This window comes from Anomaloglossus baeobatrachus, chromosome 7 (assembly GCF_048569485.1).
Source record: "Anomaloglossus baeobatrachus isolate aAnoBae1 chromosome 7, aAnoBae1.hap1, whole genome shotgun sequence".
Classification (NCBI taxonomy): Eukaryota; Metazoa; Chordata; class Amphibia; order Anura; family Aromobatidae; genus Anomaloglossus; species Anomaloglossus baeobatrachus.
In genome coordinates, this window is record NC_134359.1 from 228,930,860 (window position 1) to 228,946,455 (window position 15,596).

Sequence of the window (15,596 nt, forward strand, 5' to 3'; positions counted from 1 at the left end):
ATATATACACACACACACACATTTGGAATTACCGCGTTCAGAAATGCCCAATATATCAAAATATAAAATCAATTAATCTGATCGGTTAGCGGCAAAAAAAATTATAAACGCCAAAATTATGTTTTTTGGTTGCTGCGAATTCTGCGCAAAATGCGATCAAAACGGTGCTACTGCGCAAAAACGATACCGTTTAAAATGTCAGTTCCAGATGCAAAAAATAACCCATCACTGAGTCATAGATCCCAAAAAATGACAACGCTACGGATCACGGAAAAAGTGCGCTTTTTTTTTTTTTTACAAACTTTAAAGTTTTTTAACCCCTTAGATAAAAGTAAACCTATACATGTTTGGCGTCTATGAACTCGTACCCATCTAAGGCATCACACTGACACAACAGTTTTACCATATAGTGAACACTGTGAATAAACTATCCCAAAAACTATCATGCAATCACACTTTTTTTGCATTTTTTTTCCCTTGGAATTTTTTTGACGTTTTCCAGTACACTATATGGTAAAACTAATGGTTTCATTTAAAAGTAAAACTTGTCCTGCAAAAAGAAGGGAATTTTGTTACTTACCGTAAATTCCTTTTCTTCTAGCTCCTATTGGGAGACCCAGACGATTGGGTGTATAGCACTGCCTCCGGAGGCCACACAAAGCAATTACACTAAAAAGTGTAAGGCCCCTCCCCTTCTGGCTATACACCCCCAGTGGGATCACTGGCTCACCAGTTTTAGTGCAAAAGCAAGAAGGAGGAAAGCCAATAACTGGTTTAAACAAATTCACTCCGAAGTAACGTCGGAGAACTGAAAAACCATTCAACATGAACAACATGTGTACCCGAAAAACCACCAAAAATCCCGAAGGACAACAGGGCGGGTGCTGGGTCTCCCAATAGGAGCTAGAAGAAAAGGAATTTACGGTAAGTAACAAAATTCCCTTCTTCTTCGGCGCTCCATTGGGAGACCCAGACGATTGGGACGTCCAAAAGCTGTCCCTGGGTGGGTAAAGAAATACCTCATGTTAGAGCTGCAAAGACAGCCCTCCCCTACGGGGAGGCAACTGCCGCCTGCAGGACTCTTCTACCTAGGCTGGCGTCCGCCGAAGCATAGGTATGCACCTGATAATGTTTGGTGAAAGTGTGCAGACTCGACCAGGTAGCTGCCTGGCACACCTGTTGAGCCGTAGCCTGGTGTCGTAATGCCCAGGACGCACCCACGGCTCTGGTAGAATGGGCCTTCAGCCCTGATGGAACCGGAAGCCCAGCAGAACGGTAGGCTTCAAGAATTGGTTCTTTGATCCATCGAGCCAGGGTGGCTTTGTAAGCCTGCGACCCCTTGCGCTGGCCAGCGACAAGGACAAAGAGTGCATCTGAGCGGCGCAGGGGCGCCGTGCGGGAAATGTAGATTCTGAGTGCTCTCACCAGATCTAACAAATGTAAATCCTTTTCATACCGGTGAACCGGATGAGGACAAAAAGAAGGTAAGGAGATATCCTGATTAATATGAAACGAGGATACTACCTTAGGGAGAAACTCCTGAATGGGGCGCAGCACTACCTTGTCCTGGTGGACCACCAGGAAGGGAGCCTTGGATGACAGCGCCGCTAGCTCAGACACTCTCCGAAGAGACGTGATCGCTACCAGAAAGGCCACTTTCCGTGATAGTCGAGAGAGTGAAACATCCGTCAGAGACTCGAAAGGCGGCTTCTGGAGAGCAACTAGTACCCTGTTCAGATCCCATGGATCTAACGGCCGCTCGTACGGGGGGACGATATGACCAAACCCCCTGCAGGAACGTGCGTACCTGCGGACGTCGTGCTAGACGCTTCTGAAAAAAACACCAATAGCGCCGAGACTTGCCCTTTAAGGGAGCCGAGCGACAAGCCCTTTTCCAACCCAGATTGCAGGAAGGAAAGAAAAGTAGGCAATGCCAATGGCCAGGGAGACACTCCTTGTACAGAGCACCAGTAAAAGAAAATCTTCCACTTCCGTGGTAGATCTTAGCAGACGTGGGCTTCATAGCCTGTCTCATGGTGGCAACGACCCCGTGGGATAATCCTGAGGACACTAGGATCTAGGACGCAATGGCCACACAGTAGGTTCAGGGCCGTAGAATTAAGATGGAAAAACGGCCCTTGGGACAGTAAGTCTGGCCGGTCTGGTAGTGCCCACGGTTGACCGACCGTGAGATGCCTGTCGCCAGAGCTGTTTGATCGTCATGAAAACCGGGACCTTGCTGTTGTGCCGATTCGTGAAACCCGTCCGGGTGCAGAGACCATTCTCCTGCGTCCACGCCCTGGTGACTGAGGAAGTCTGCTTCCCAGTTTTCTACGCCCGGGATGTGAACTGCGGATACGGTGTATGCTCTGTCTTCCACCCCTAGCAGAATCCGGCGGACTTCCTGGGAGGCTCGCCGACTGCGTAGTCCGCCTTGGTGGTTGATGTATGCCACCGCTGTGGATTGTCCGACTGAATTCGGATCTGTTTGCCTTCCAGCCACTGCAGGAAGTCTTGCAGGGCCATATGCACTGCCCAGAGCTCCAGACAATTGATCTGAAGAGTGGACTCCTCTGAAGAGAGTCCTTGATCGTCTGAGAAAGGGGGACGTTCCTGTGTAGGGACATCGACTTCCCCTCCCATTAGCGAAGAATGTTCTATTGAGGTGGACGCAGATGAAACTGCGTGAAAGGGACTGCCTCTGGATGAGGTGTCTCCTTGAAGGAGAGACTGCACCCCCGTCTGTAGTGACCGCTGTTTGTCCAGTGGAAGCTTCACCATCGCTGAGAGAGTGTGAAACCCCAAGCTAAGATATGCCAGCGATTGGGTTTAACTTTGAAAAGTTGAGGACCCACCCGAAACTCTGGGAAGTCTCCAGCGCCATGTTCAGGCTGTGTTGGCATGCCTCTTAAAAGAGTGCCTTGACAAGTAGATGGTCTAAGTAAGGGATCACAGGGTGACCCTGAGAGTGCGGGAGTGGTCCCACTGCTGCCATGAACTTGGTGAAAACCCGTGGGGCTGTCGCCAGACCGAAGGGTAGGGCTACGAACCGAAGATGCTCGTCTTCAATAACGAATCGTAGCAAACGCCGGTGCTCTGGAGCAATCGGCACGTGGAGATAAGCATCCTGATGTCTATTGATGCTAGGAAATCTCCTTGAGACATTGAGGCAATGACGGAGCGGAGGGATTCCATCCGGAACCGCCTGGTTTTCACGTGCTTGTTGAGCAGTTTAAGGTCCAGAACGGAACGGAAGGAGTCGTCCTATTTTGTCACCCCGACCAGATCGGAGTAAAAAGTGTCTCTTGTTCCTGAGGAGGAACCGGGATTACGACTCCTACTGCCTGCAGAAGAGCCTCGGCTCGGCCGGTGAGGAAGTTTTTGCGACAAACTGTCTCTCACCCACCGGCCATTGACCTGTGGCAGTTAAATGTCGCTAAAGCGGGGGAGTCTGCCACCGACCGCGGACGCGGAGAGAGAGGGCTGAAAGTCATGAGGAAACCGCCTTGGTAGCGGTTCCTCCGGCTGCCTTCTCCGGGCGTGATTGAGCCCGCCAGGAACCTGCGCCCCTCTGAGCCTTATGAGTCCTGTTGGACGAGGGCAATTGGGACGTGCCCGAGCCTGGGAAGGACCGAAACCTCGACTGTCCCTTCTCCTGATGGGTCTTGTTTGATAGCTGGGGTAAGGAAGAATCCGTACCCTTGGACAGTTGAATGATTTAATCCAACCGCTCACGAAACAGTCTGTCACCAGATAAAGGCAATCTGGTTAAGCACTTTTGTGGAAGCAGCATCTGCTCCAATCCCTTAACACTAGGAGCGTAACAACACGGAGTTGGCGGACGCCACTGACGTACGGCTCGTAGAGTCCAGGACAGCATAAACAGCTTGAGTCGCAATGCCGACATTGCGAGGTGAAGGACGCTACTGCGGCCAAGATGTACATGTGACCGCGTCCCTCTGCGCAATACTAGCTGAAATAGCTTGGAGTGCCTCTATGGCTGCGAATGCCGGGGCAACCGACCCGCCGATAGGGCTATCTGTCTGTCAATGGCATCTTTAAGTGAAGTCCCATCTTCCACTGCAACTATAGATCTAGCCGCAAGCCTGGAGATCGGGGGATCCACCCTTGGAGCGCCTGAGCACGTCAGGGGGGAAGAGACAACGCGTATCTTCAATACGGTTGGAGAAACGCTTATCGGGATAAGCGTGGTGTTCCTGGACTGCTTCTCTGGAGTCAGAGTGACCAGAAAAGTACTCAATATACGCTTGAGATACCGAAATAGGGATTTCTTCTGCTGTGAAGCTGACCCCTCCACTGGAGGAGTTGAGGGAGAAATACCCAACCTTCCATTGATGGACGCTATAAGATTATTCACTATAGCGTCACCATCCGGTGTATCCGGATTGAGAGCGGTCTCAGGATCAGAGTCCTGAACAGCTACGTCTGCCTCATCATACAGAGAGTACTGTGATGAAGTCGAGGGCCGTTCTTAGGGAGCTCGCTTAGGCCGTCTGGGACTGCCGTCCGTGTCAGAGCCTGCACCCTGGGATGCATGGGACCCTCCTGGAGCCATGATTTGTTTCGAAATCAGGGTGGCCAGGGGCATTGGATCAACATTGCCCAAGGTCTGTCTGGACTGCAAAGTCTGTAAGATGTTAGTCATAGCCACAGACAATATATCAGCGGAAACTGCAACTCCGTCCCTGTCCCTGGACAGGGATCACAGGTGGTTCTTTTGGCCACCTGTAGCAGAGACCCCGTTGAGTAATTGCACACACTGGGGGTCCTGGAACAGTCGCATGCAGTACAAGCAGCATAGAAAGCCTGTGCCTTGGCACCCATGCTTTTTTTTTTTTTTTTTTTTTTTTGCTGTTGCTGTCTAGCCATCTAGGAGCATTAGCCAAGAATAGCGACCGTACAGTGCAATGTATAGCATACAAGCATGAAGTACAATAAACACTTCAGCACATGCAGTACAAGGAGCATAGAAAGCCTGTGCCTTGGCACCTTTGCTTTTCTGCTGCCGTTGTCTAGTTATTCAGGAGCATTAGCCAGGAAAAGCGACATACAGTGAATGTATAGCATACAAGCATGAAAATAACCACTGCAGCACATGCAATCCAAGCAGCATTGAAAGCTTGTGCCTTAGCACCCTTGCTTTTCTGCTGCTGTTGTCTAGTCATCAAGGAGCATTAGCCAAGAATAGCGACATGCAGTGAATGTACAAGCATGAAAATAAACTCTGCAGTACATACAATCCAAGCAGCATTGAAAGCTTGTGCCTTAGCACCATTGCTGATTGCTGCCGCTGTCTAGCCATCTAGGCGGGTAGACAGCCAAGAATAGCCCTTACAGTGCAATGTAAAGCATACAAGCATAAAGGACACATGACACTGCAGCACATGCAAGACAAGCAGCATATAGAGTCTGTGCTTTAGCACCCCTGATCTTTTGCTGCTGTTTCTAGGTCTGCATCCTGAATAGCGACCGTACAAAAGTACAACAGGACACTTCGGCATTAGTGGGTCAGCACTTTAGTTGCCGCTTACCGCCCGCACAAAAGCGGGTGTGTGGCGCCGGAATCCTGTGCCCTTCTCCGGGCGTGTAGTAGCTCAGTGTCTCCGTTTTCCCGCTCTGCGTGCCGGAATGGCTGCCGGCGTCCAGAGGAGAGGGGCGGGCCGAGGGCATGCCCGAGACAAGAGCGGGAACCCGGCGCCCACTGTGTCTAGTAAAGGGGGCTGGAGAATGCAAATAAGGCTCCAGCCCTCGGCGCTGCTATAGAACAGCGTCTCTCCCTGTCCCTGAGTGACAGGGTGGGGGCGGGAACGAAGCGGCGCTAGGCCGCAAAAGCCAGGGACTAAAGTTAGAAGCGCCGCCGCCGTAAAAGCGCGGTCGGCGCGTCCCCGGCGCACTACAAGTCGCAGCTGCGCCGCCGCTCCAGGGGCGGCCGGCGCGGCGGTCCCCACACGTAAAGTCCCCCAGTAATCTGCAGGGACTATAAGCCCAGCGCACAGCGCTACAGTCCCCGGCGCACTAGCACACCCAGCAAGCCTGGAGTGTGCGTGGCCTGCCATACGGGGACACAGAGTACCTGAAAGTTGCAGGGCCTTGTCCCTGAACGGCACTCCCGCTCCACATCCAGCAGGTTCTATGGGTCTGTGGATGGAGCCCGGCCTCAGGGCTAGGTGGCCGGAAAGATCCCACTTCCTCAGAGCCCCTCAGGGGGATGGGGAAGGAAAACAGCATGTGGGCTCCAGCCTCCGTACCAGCAATAGGTACCTCAACCTTACAAACCGCAAGTGGGGTGAGAAGGGAGCATGCTGGGGGCCCTAGTATGGGCCCTCTTTTCTTCCATCCGATATAGTCAGCAGCTACTGCTGACTGAACAGTGGAGCTTATGCATGGATGTCTGACCTCCTTCGCACAAAGCAGAAAACTGGTGAGCCAGTGATCCCACTGGGGGTGTATAGCCAGAAGGGGAGGGGCCTTACACTTTTTAGTGTAATTGCTTTGTGTGGCCTCCGGAGGCAGTGCTATACACCCAATCGTCTGGGTCTCCCAATGGAGCGCCGAAGAAATGAGACTTTATATGGCAAGATTGTCAGAAAAATAAAAAAAAAGTTACAGCTCTTGGAAGAAGGGGAGCAGGAAAAAAAACAAAAAACGGAAAATCACCCGTCGGGGGAAGGGGGTTAAGAGATGTGCGCCTTTTAATGAAGAAGGAACGTCAGACTCCACTCCGCCCCCTCATCAAGACTGGCATGAAAATCTTGAAGATTCAGGGTCTATATTTTCTCTGAAATGCAGGAGCATTTCAGAGCAAGATGTACTGCCAATGGTTAGTGCAACACCAAATCCAGGGACATGATCCCTTAAATCTTGTACTCATGGTGCCACACCAGTTTATCTACAGATATGGAGCAGAAGAGGGCCACCTCACGGCAACACTGACACAGATGGCAAACTATAATATTATACAGGGAAACAAAGAAAATGTGTCCCAGATTAGTGTTCCTTGCTTCATATATAAAGTAGAAGAAGGGTTATGGGAGAAGAATGTCTATTAGAAAAGGATGCATCCCCGAAAAATCCGTGCCTGTGCTGAACATGGATTCATTTCAGTGACATGTCTGTGGCGTGAAGGACCCACCTCGGTGTGAGACTGCGGCTGAATATTGCGAGCCTGCTTGATAGCCTCTTCATAGCGAGGAGGGTCTTTATTTTTCGAAGCTGAGCTGTTGAACACAGAATGCTGGACAATGTACTGCTGGGACGGGGATGTGGCGTTGGACTGCGGAAAGAACAGAGACACAAATGTAATATATTATCAAACAACGCGGACTTTGATCCTATGCGCTGGCAGAGTGGAGACGGCAAAATAGAAAACAAATGGCATGGAAATAACTTTTACTGTACAGCATCTACTTAGAAGACATCCTGCTCCGAATATGAAAATTAATCTTGAGAAGAGGGCTTTGTGGACAGACTCCATGGAGAACATGTGGTACCACTGCTGCATTCATTCTTTAAAGGGGTTGTCCACTACTTTTACACTGATGGCTTATCCTCCGGATGGGTCATCAATGTCTGATCAGTTGGCGTCCGACACCCCGCACCCCTGCCGATCAGCTGATCTCAGTCCTGGCGGTGGCAGCAGGCAACCAGAAATGCTCTGTTCCGGTGCTGCTCCGTCTTCTGGTAGCGGCCGCAATTGAGTACTGCACATCCACCTCCTATTCTAATCAATAAAAGGCGGATGTGCAGTACCCGGCCTTGGCCGCTATCAGAAGACAGTAGCGCCGGAACTGAGCACTTCTGGCTGCCGCCACCGGGACCAAAGTCAGCTGATCGGCGGAGGTAGCGGGTGTCGGACCCCAGCTGATGAGGATGGGCCATCAATGTAAAAGCACTGGACAACCCCTTTAAGCTTTTTCAGGTAGTTTAATCTCAAGTTCTGCCTTCATGAGTGCACAACTCTTCTATCCACGTGGGTGGTGCGCTCTTGATGACTGACAGTTCTAACCAGCGGCATGGTTGCACCCTTGGCCCGGACAGTGTACTCTTCCTTGCTTTCTGCAAGCAGGGGCAGCATCGGAGAACAGTTGCTCTGAGGCAGGCCAGATCCAGGCACCTTCAAGACAGTGCTTACAAGCTCTAGGAGATAGACCACTGCTGATGGACTACAAAAAGGTGGCTGGTAACCTAGGCAACAAAGAAACTATAGATTTAAAAATCTCTCCTTTCTTATTAAAAAAAATCCTTTTTATTCTTAAGAGGTAAAATGTAAAAAGTTGTTTGTTTTTACAATTTTACCCATTTAAGAAAAGGAGACCACCCCGTCAAGAAACCCCCTTTCACATGAGCAAACTTTGCCTATGTTTGTGAATGAAACTGGACCACATTTTGGGTCAGCAGCTTGTTACAATGTATGTGCGTCTATGATAGATGTCTAACCTCGTGAATGGACGTGGGCCCGTTCTGCACCGGTGCAGCTTGCGGTGTTCTTGCTGCTTGGGAAGTAGTCAGTACATTATTGTTGAAGGATGGAGGAACTGTAGTGACGGGTTTTGGTTGATATGAAAATATGTTGTTGGACGTCGCAGGTGGACAGACCTAAGGGTAAGAAGTACAAGCTGTAAATTATAATGGCTAATAATATCATTACAAAGGCTTTCTATCTACATTTAGATTTATACAAAACCAATCCAGTAATCCAGCCCGGCATTAAATTCTTAAAATACATAAATATTTATATTTTATTCATAAAAATATATAGATTATATTTAAATATAAAGGTCTTCTTTCTTGAAAACACAAAGTAAACGATAATTTCTTACATTACATATTCAGCATAGGACTATCTTATTGTGACGGGCGAAGTAAATCAGAGAGGAGGCTGGATATGGAGAAATTAGCCCTGACTGCGTAATGCCGAGCACACGTCAGTACTGTATAGTCAATAAATGCATCCGCTGTCTCCCCCTGCTGGACATAACGTGTAATGCATTTTTCATGGGGAAAAGAAAGGAAAATGCGTTATTAGATTATTATACTAATATAGTAAGTGCTGGTATTGCAGTCTCTACAGATCACATACCTTTCTGGGTTGCGGATTCTGGTTGAGCAGATGTGCTGTAAACGTCTCCTGTGCTACCGATACAGGCGGCTTCTGAGAGGACGGTACTTGGACCAGAGTAGCAGGGGTAGAGTTCAGGACTGAAGGCTGAGATGTACTTGGTGCTTGTGGTGGAGCCTAAGGATTATAGGTAGACATGAATACTTCATCTACAGAGGAGACTATAGCGGAGAACACCTTGTACTAGCTGTATGTAATTCCTATTCTGCGTGAAAGGGCATCTGTCAGTAGGATCAACCCTCCTAAGCAGTCTATATGAGTATGTAGATCATAGGAAGCTGAATAAGATGATACCTTGAGATCTGCAATCTAAGGTCTTATTAATATGTAAATGAGCTGTTAAGACCTATGGGCCGGACATAGATCTCCTCGAGAATCTGCCTCCAAGGATTAGATAAAAGGGGGTGTTACCAGTGTGAGACATGTAATGACTGACAGTCTGCTCTCCTGATCTGTTAAAACTAAAACAAATACGTTCTAACTTTGGAAGTCTTAACAGGGATTACAGTGATGTGAAACTTTTCCTTTGAGCGATATGGTTGACACTGCCAGCAGCATAATAAAGTGGTGGTCTATTTTGGGCTTACTCCCTCTCATTGTTCCTCTCCTCTGTATATAAGCTGATCTGTTCTCATGAGCGGGTAATGACGCCCATTGCTGGGTGCAGATTTTCCTCGGTTGCGCTCTGTGCTGACTGAAGAAGGGGTTCCTAGAGTAACTCACATCTATGAACGTCTTAAGAATGGATTCAAGTGTGTCATTACCAGGCAGCAAATTAACAAATGAGTTACACTTTGTGAATGCCAATACCGGAGCATCTAATATACAGCAGTTCCATTTGCAGAATAAAGTACACCCTTTTATTCTAATTTCAGACAATCCTTTACCCTCTACATGTACTTTATATGTCCTGGTTAAATTCTCTTAAAATACATTGCAACTTTTTTTTTTTTTACTGGTTGCGATTTTGCTGCTGATTTCCCTCCAGAAAACAGCAGTTTATAAATGGGGATGAGCGAATGCATTCGCCACTATTCGGTATTCGTCAGATAATACGGTATAAGCTATGCGACGAATAAAACATTATCTGCCCCGATACGAGAGAGCGAGAGAGCAAGAGAGCGTGAGAGCAAGAGAGCGTGAGAGCAAGAGAGCGTGAGAGCAAGAGAGCGTGAGAGCAAGAGAGCGAGAGAGCAAGAGAGCGAGAGAGCAAGAGAGCAAGAGAGCGAGAGCAAGAGAGCGAGAGCAAGAGAGCGAGAGCAAGAGAGCGAGAGCAAGAGAGCGAGAGCAAGAGAGCGAGAGCAAGAGAGCTAGAGCAAGAGAGCGAGAGCAAGAGAGCGAGAGCAAGAGAGCGAGAGCGAGCGCAAGAGAGCGAGCGCAAGAGAGCGAGCGCAAGAGAGCGAGCAAGAGAGCGAGCAAGAGAGCGAGCAAGAGAGCGAGCAAGAGAGAGCAAGAGAGCGAGCGAGAGAGAGCAAGAGAGCGAGAGAGAGCGAGCAAGAGAGCGAGAGCAAGAGAGCGAGAGAGCGAGAGCAAGAGAGCAAGAGAGCGAGAGCAAGAGAGCGAGAGCAAGAGAGCGAGAGCAAGAGAGCGAGAGCAAGAGAGCGAGAGCAAGAGAGCGAGAGCAAGAGAGCGAGAGCAAGAGAGCGAGAGAGCAAGAGCGAGAGCAAGAGAGCGAGAGCATGCGAGAGAGAGAGCAAGAGAGCGAGAGAGAGAGCAAGAGAGCGAGCGAGAGAGCAAGAGAGAGCAAGAGAGCAAGAGAGCGAGAGAGCAAGAGAGCAAGAGAGCGAGAGAGCGAGAGAGCAAGACAGCGAGAGAGCAAGAGAGCAAAAGAGCGAGAGCAAGAGAGCGAGAGCAAGAGAGCGAGAGCAAGAGAGCGAGAGCAAGAGAGCGAGAGCAAGAGAGCGAGAGCAAGAGAGCGAGAGCGAGAGCAAGAGAGCGAGGGCAAGAGAGAGCGAGAGAGCAAGAGAGAGAGCGAGAGAGCGAGAGAGCAAGAGAGCGAGAGAGAGCAAGAGAGCGAGAGAGAGCAAGAGAGCGAGAGAGAGCAAGAGAGCAAGAGAGAGCAAGAGAGCGAGAGAGAGCAAGAGAGCGAGAGAGCAAGAGAGAGCGAGAGAGCAAGAGAGCGAGAGAGAGCAAGAGAGCGAGAGAGAGAGCGAGAGAGAGCAAGAGAGCGAGCAAGAGAGCGAGAGAGAGAGCAAGAGAGCGAGAGAGAGCAAGAGAGCGAGAGAGAGAGCGAGCGTGAGAGCGAGCGAGAGAGAGAGCGAGAGCGAGCGAGAGAGCGAGCGAGAGACTGTGCCCATAATGTTTCTGCCTTTTCCCATCCATTTCAGCCTCCACAGCTCACTGTTAGGTCCAACGTGAAATTATTCGAGTTTCCCATAGACTTATATTGGGTGTCGAATATTCGATAATACGCGAATAGCGGCAACCTATTCGTCGGATATTCATCGAAGCGGATATTTTGGTATTCGATCATCCCTATTTATAAACCCTAACCAGCCCTCCCCACTACACCCACCTCCACTATCGAAATACCCAGCTGGCCACTGTTATTGTCTGCAGCGACCACAAGGGGGCATAACAGAAAGCCAGCTGTATAGACTGGTAGGGTACAAGAAAGGCATGAAGTCAGTATTGCGTTTTTTTTCAGGTTGTTGGATTCTGCTGAAGATCCAAGGCTCAGAAGAATATTAGGGTTTATTTAAGATTTTTGCTTCCCAATTGATATTTGAGATGCACCATATATCGATTTGCTGCAGATTAAAAGCGTCACCACATGTAAAGAGATGGGTGGGTATTTCCACAGTACCTGGATACAATCTGGTAAACACTCACCCCCTCCTCTGTTACTGAATTATACAGCAGATTTGCGACCTGGGAAATAGACAATATGTGGAGCTGAAGACGCTGGCTGCCTCTATACGGCAGGATGCGGGACAGAAACCAATTTCACTGCTGACTGCAGAGAGATAGAAATATTGTATAGAGACCTGGAGAGAAGGACTGAGCATGTGTGACCGCCAGAATTCAGCTCATTACATGGACCTGTATGTTGCTATGTAATTTGAACTCCAGGTGGCGCCAGACAACATAAAAAAAAATGTCATCACTCTTTGTTGTAAATTTTAAAGCACCACTACAACGGGTTTTTTTTTTATTGCACTGCTATAATGGTGCTTTAACTCTAAGTATCCTGAGCCCTGTCTTCTACTCATCATCTGCCACCTTCATCCTTTTCCAATGGCGCTCTGATTGGTCTGCCCTGAAAAGTGACCTGCCGGCAGCTCCGGTGTTTCATGGAACTCTTCAATACAAGTCCATGAGAGCCTCGTTCTGGCTCTCAGAGATGCACTGAGCTCCTGTGACGTAACTTCTGACTTCAGCCCAGATTAAATGCGCAAGATGGAAAGAACTTGTTCTAATAGTGTTACTATTGGCAAGGTATCGTTTCTTTACCTAGTGATCTTCCTTAGGCCCCTTTCACACTGTTTTTTACCTACGTTTACTGGTCCCGTCGGGGCATCCGTCCGAACCCCCCCTCCGCAAAACGTGTTTCGGACGCATGCGCCGACGGGGCCATTGACTATAATGGAGCAGACTGAGTCAGCGTGTGCTCTGTCTTGCACCATTTTCTGGCATATACGTTTTCTGCAGGCGGACACCTGAAGTAGTCTGCTACGTCTGGCTTTCAGCCTGCAAAAGCGTAAACGTCTGAAAATGGTGCAAGACAGAGCACACGCTGACTCAGTCTGCGCATGCGTCCGAAACACGTTTTGCGGGGGTGTTCGGACGGAAGCTCCGATGGGACCACTGAGCAGAGCTAAAAACGCAATGTAAAAGGCGCCTTACAATCCATAACTGTTCCCGACTAATCTCTTTAAAAAAAAACCCAAAAACAAAGGTTGGCTAAGAGGGAAATATACTTTTCAGGGCGCGCAGCTGAACATCATGAAATGTCACTGGGTAATATTCATCCATAATTCTCGGATGAATGTGATAAAAAAAAGATTATATTTGACAGATTTAAAAATCTAAAAACAAATATTATATTTTAAAAACCCTGGTGAGAACATGTAAGAGCGCCAGTCGAGAGGACAGTCTAGAGACAGTAACTTAGAAATTCACTATGTAATGCTGAATGTGTCCTTCCGAAGCCTGGATTGAACTGTTTGGCCGGCGTGTGCGCAGTGCTATGGTCAGGTTGTAGTTGAATTCTTCAGTAAAAATGACACAGGAGTCAGCATGTGCGCATAACACCAAGTTCGGCACCATTTTATTGAAGACACTGCCTCTGAGTGACGCGATTGTGGTCCGCTCATATCCCCTGGGCTCCATGACCTCCGGGATCCGGTGCGGTCACGTCAACTTCCAGTCAACTGACATCACCGAGGCCGGCCCCAGTCTTCCTGAGTGATTGGGCTGTGAGTGGAGTTTCAGCGCTCGTCACAGCCCAGCATTGCTCCTGCTTGCAGCGCTCTGCAGTGAAGGAGAGAGAGAGCGTGACATGCTGCGCTGTGACGTTAAGCTGTGATGAGTGGTGAACGTCGACCACAGCCCAGTCACTCAGGGAGATGGGGCCGGGCTCGGTGATGTCGGATCAACTGGAAGTTGACGTTAAATCACCGGATCTCAGAGGTCATGGAGCCCCGGGGGTCACTTCATGGGGATGAGCGGACTGCAATAGCGCCGCTCAGATGCAGAATTGGTTGAACCAGGTATTTAGAAAAAGCCTTCACTATCAGTTTTCCAACGATGTGGCCACTAATACAGAGTAGTGAACCACCCCTTTAAATAAAGGGGAGGAAAGCAGCCAGGGGAGGAATAGATAAAAAAGACCCAATCCACAAAGTCCCGCCCCGACACTAAAGCATAGACACCCAGGAGTAGAAGAGGTTCAATAGCTAGTATACTCTATATTAGGGTTTCGTACTATGAAGCATAGGAGACTCACCGGAACCATTGACAGCTGCATTGCATTGGTGGTTTTGATGGAGACCGGCAGCAGAATCTGGGCAGTGGGTGTAGTTATCAGCGCCTGAGGCTGAGCCACCACTGCCGCTTGTGGTGTCCTTTGAGATGTGACGTAAAACTGCTGGATGATATTTTGATGTTCAGGGTTGGCTAAGGGAAGCTCATGTTTGATGACTACGGTGTTGTTGGCAATGATACTCTGGCCGCCGGCGGTCACTGTGGGCTGTCCTATCAAGTGACCGCTCAGAACAGTTGGGGTAGAGTTCTGGCAGTCGGACATGCTTTCCTCTTTAACTTTTGCATTAAAATGCTTTTGCTCCACGTTTACAAGGACATTAGGGCAGGGCTGCTGCTGGCCACGCTTCTCCACCTCCAGCTGCATCTTCAGGACTTCTACAAGCTTCTGCTCCTGTTCTAGCTTCCGTTTCAGCTCCTCAATCTGTTTTTCTTTTTCTTGAAGCTTGCGGTCCTTCTCGGCTGCATCAGAGTCCATGTTTGTAGCGGATACACTGCCCATGCTATCCTCGTTGACGTTGATCTTCATAGGCGAGGTGTTCATAAACTGGGAAGGAGACACCATGGTCATAATCTCCGCAAAAGTGTCAGTCATGGTGCTGTCTTCAGTGCTGAAGTTGGATTGCTCGGAAGGGGCAGGAGACATGGGTAGTGGAGAATTGATGCCATCCAAGGTGGTCTGGGCGCTTCCATTAGAGAGGCAGGATACATCTGAACTGAGACAGGGTGCGGAGATAGTCACAGCAGCAGAGGTAAACGCCATTGTAGCGTCGTCTGCAGCACACGTACTGGGAGGTGTAGTGGTGGCAGTGGGGGCTGTGGTCGTGGCACTATTAGCACTAACGCCATTATTGTTTAAATCCTGGTACGGCTTCAGGCGTTCAATGAGATCGATTTTGGTCCCAGACACCGGCAAACCTCGCAGTTTCAGCTCCATTTTAAGTTCTGCAACCTAGACATAAGTGAGGACATAAAGAGATAGAATCACTGTTTTATCCCTAATAGTCTAATACTTCCCTGCTCAGCGCTTACTTCTGTTACATATAACTCAGGCTACATTTAATCTTGAGTGATAGGCGACTGCATTACGTATAAACCTGGCTTAGATTAACTATGGCAACCGGAAAAATATACAAGCCCAGACTGCGCACATGTCCGTCTCCCCGCGATAATGCAGGAATATCTGACAAGTCTGATTATCATTTTTTCCTCTACAGTTCCTGAAATACTGAGACGTCGGCTTATAAAGTGCATTATTCAATCCGGCCTGTGAAGGAATCGCTAATATCCACTTTTTAACTGACAACTCTGGCTTTGTGGAAAGTCTCCAGCTCGTAATGCGAATTCACCAAATAGAATTGAGGAGTTAGACTATAGAGAATGTAGCAGTGTTGCCAATTGGTTAGTTTTAATACAATGGTTCTTCAGGTCACAAAATAAAAGCCTTGCAAGAAAAAAAATAACCATAAAAAGC

The 15,596-nt window shown here is 48.9% G+C and overlaps 1 protein-coding gene across 4 annotated transcripts in view; it reads right to left on the reverse strand.

The window, feature by feature from the left end:
- The window catches only part of MRTFB (myocardin related transcription factor B), a 406,942-nt gene that overhangs the window by 36,496 nt on the left and 354,850 nt on the right, over window positions 1–15,596 (reverse strand). For all 4 annotated transcript variants that reach the window (XM_075317934.1, XM_075317938.1, XM_075317936.1 and 1 more), the window contains 4 exons: window positions 14,088–15,074; window positions 9,101–9,256; window positions 8,458–8,616; window positions 7,154–7,294 (listed from right to left, as the gene is read on the reverse strand). In XM_075317934.1, the coding sequence (XP_075174049.1) occupies window positions 7,154–7,294; window positions 8,458–8,616; window positions 9,101–9,256; window positions 14,088–15,074 (1,443 nt within the window). The remainder of the gene's footprint in view (window positions 1–7,153; window positions 7,295–8,457; window positions 8,617–9,100; window positions 9,257–14,087; window positions 15,075–15,596) is intronic.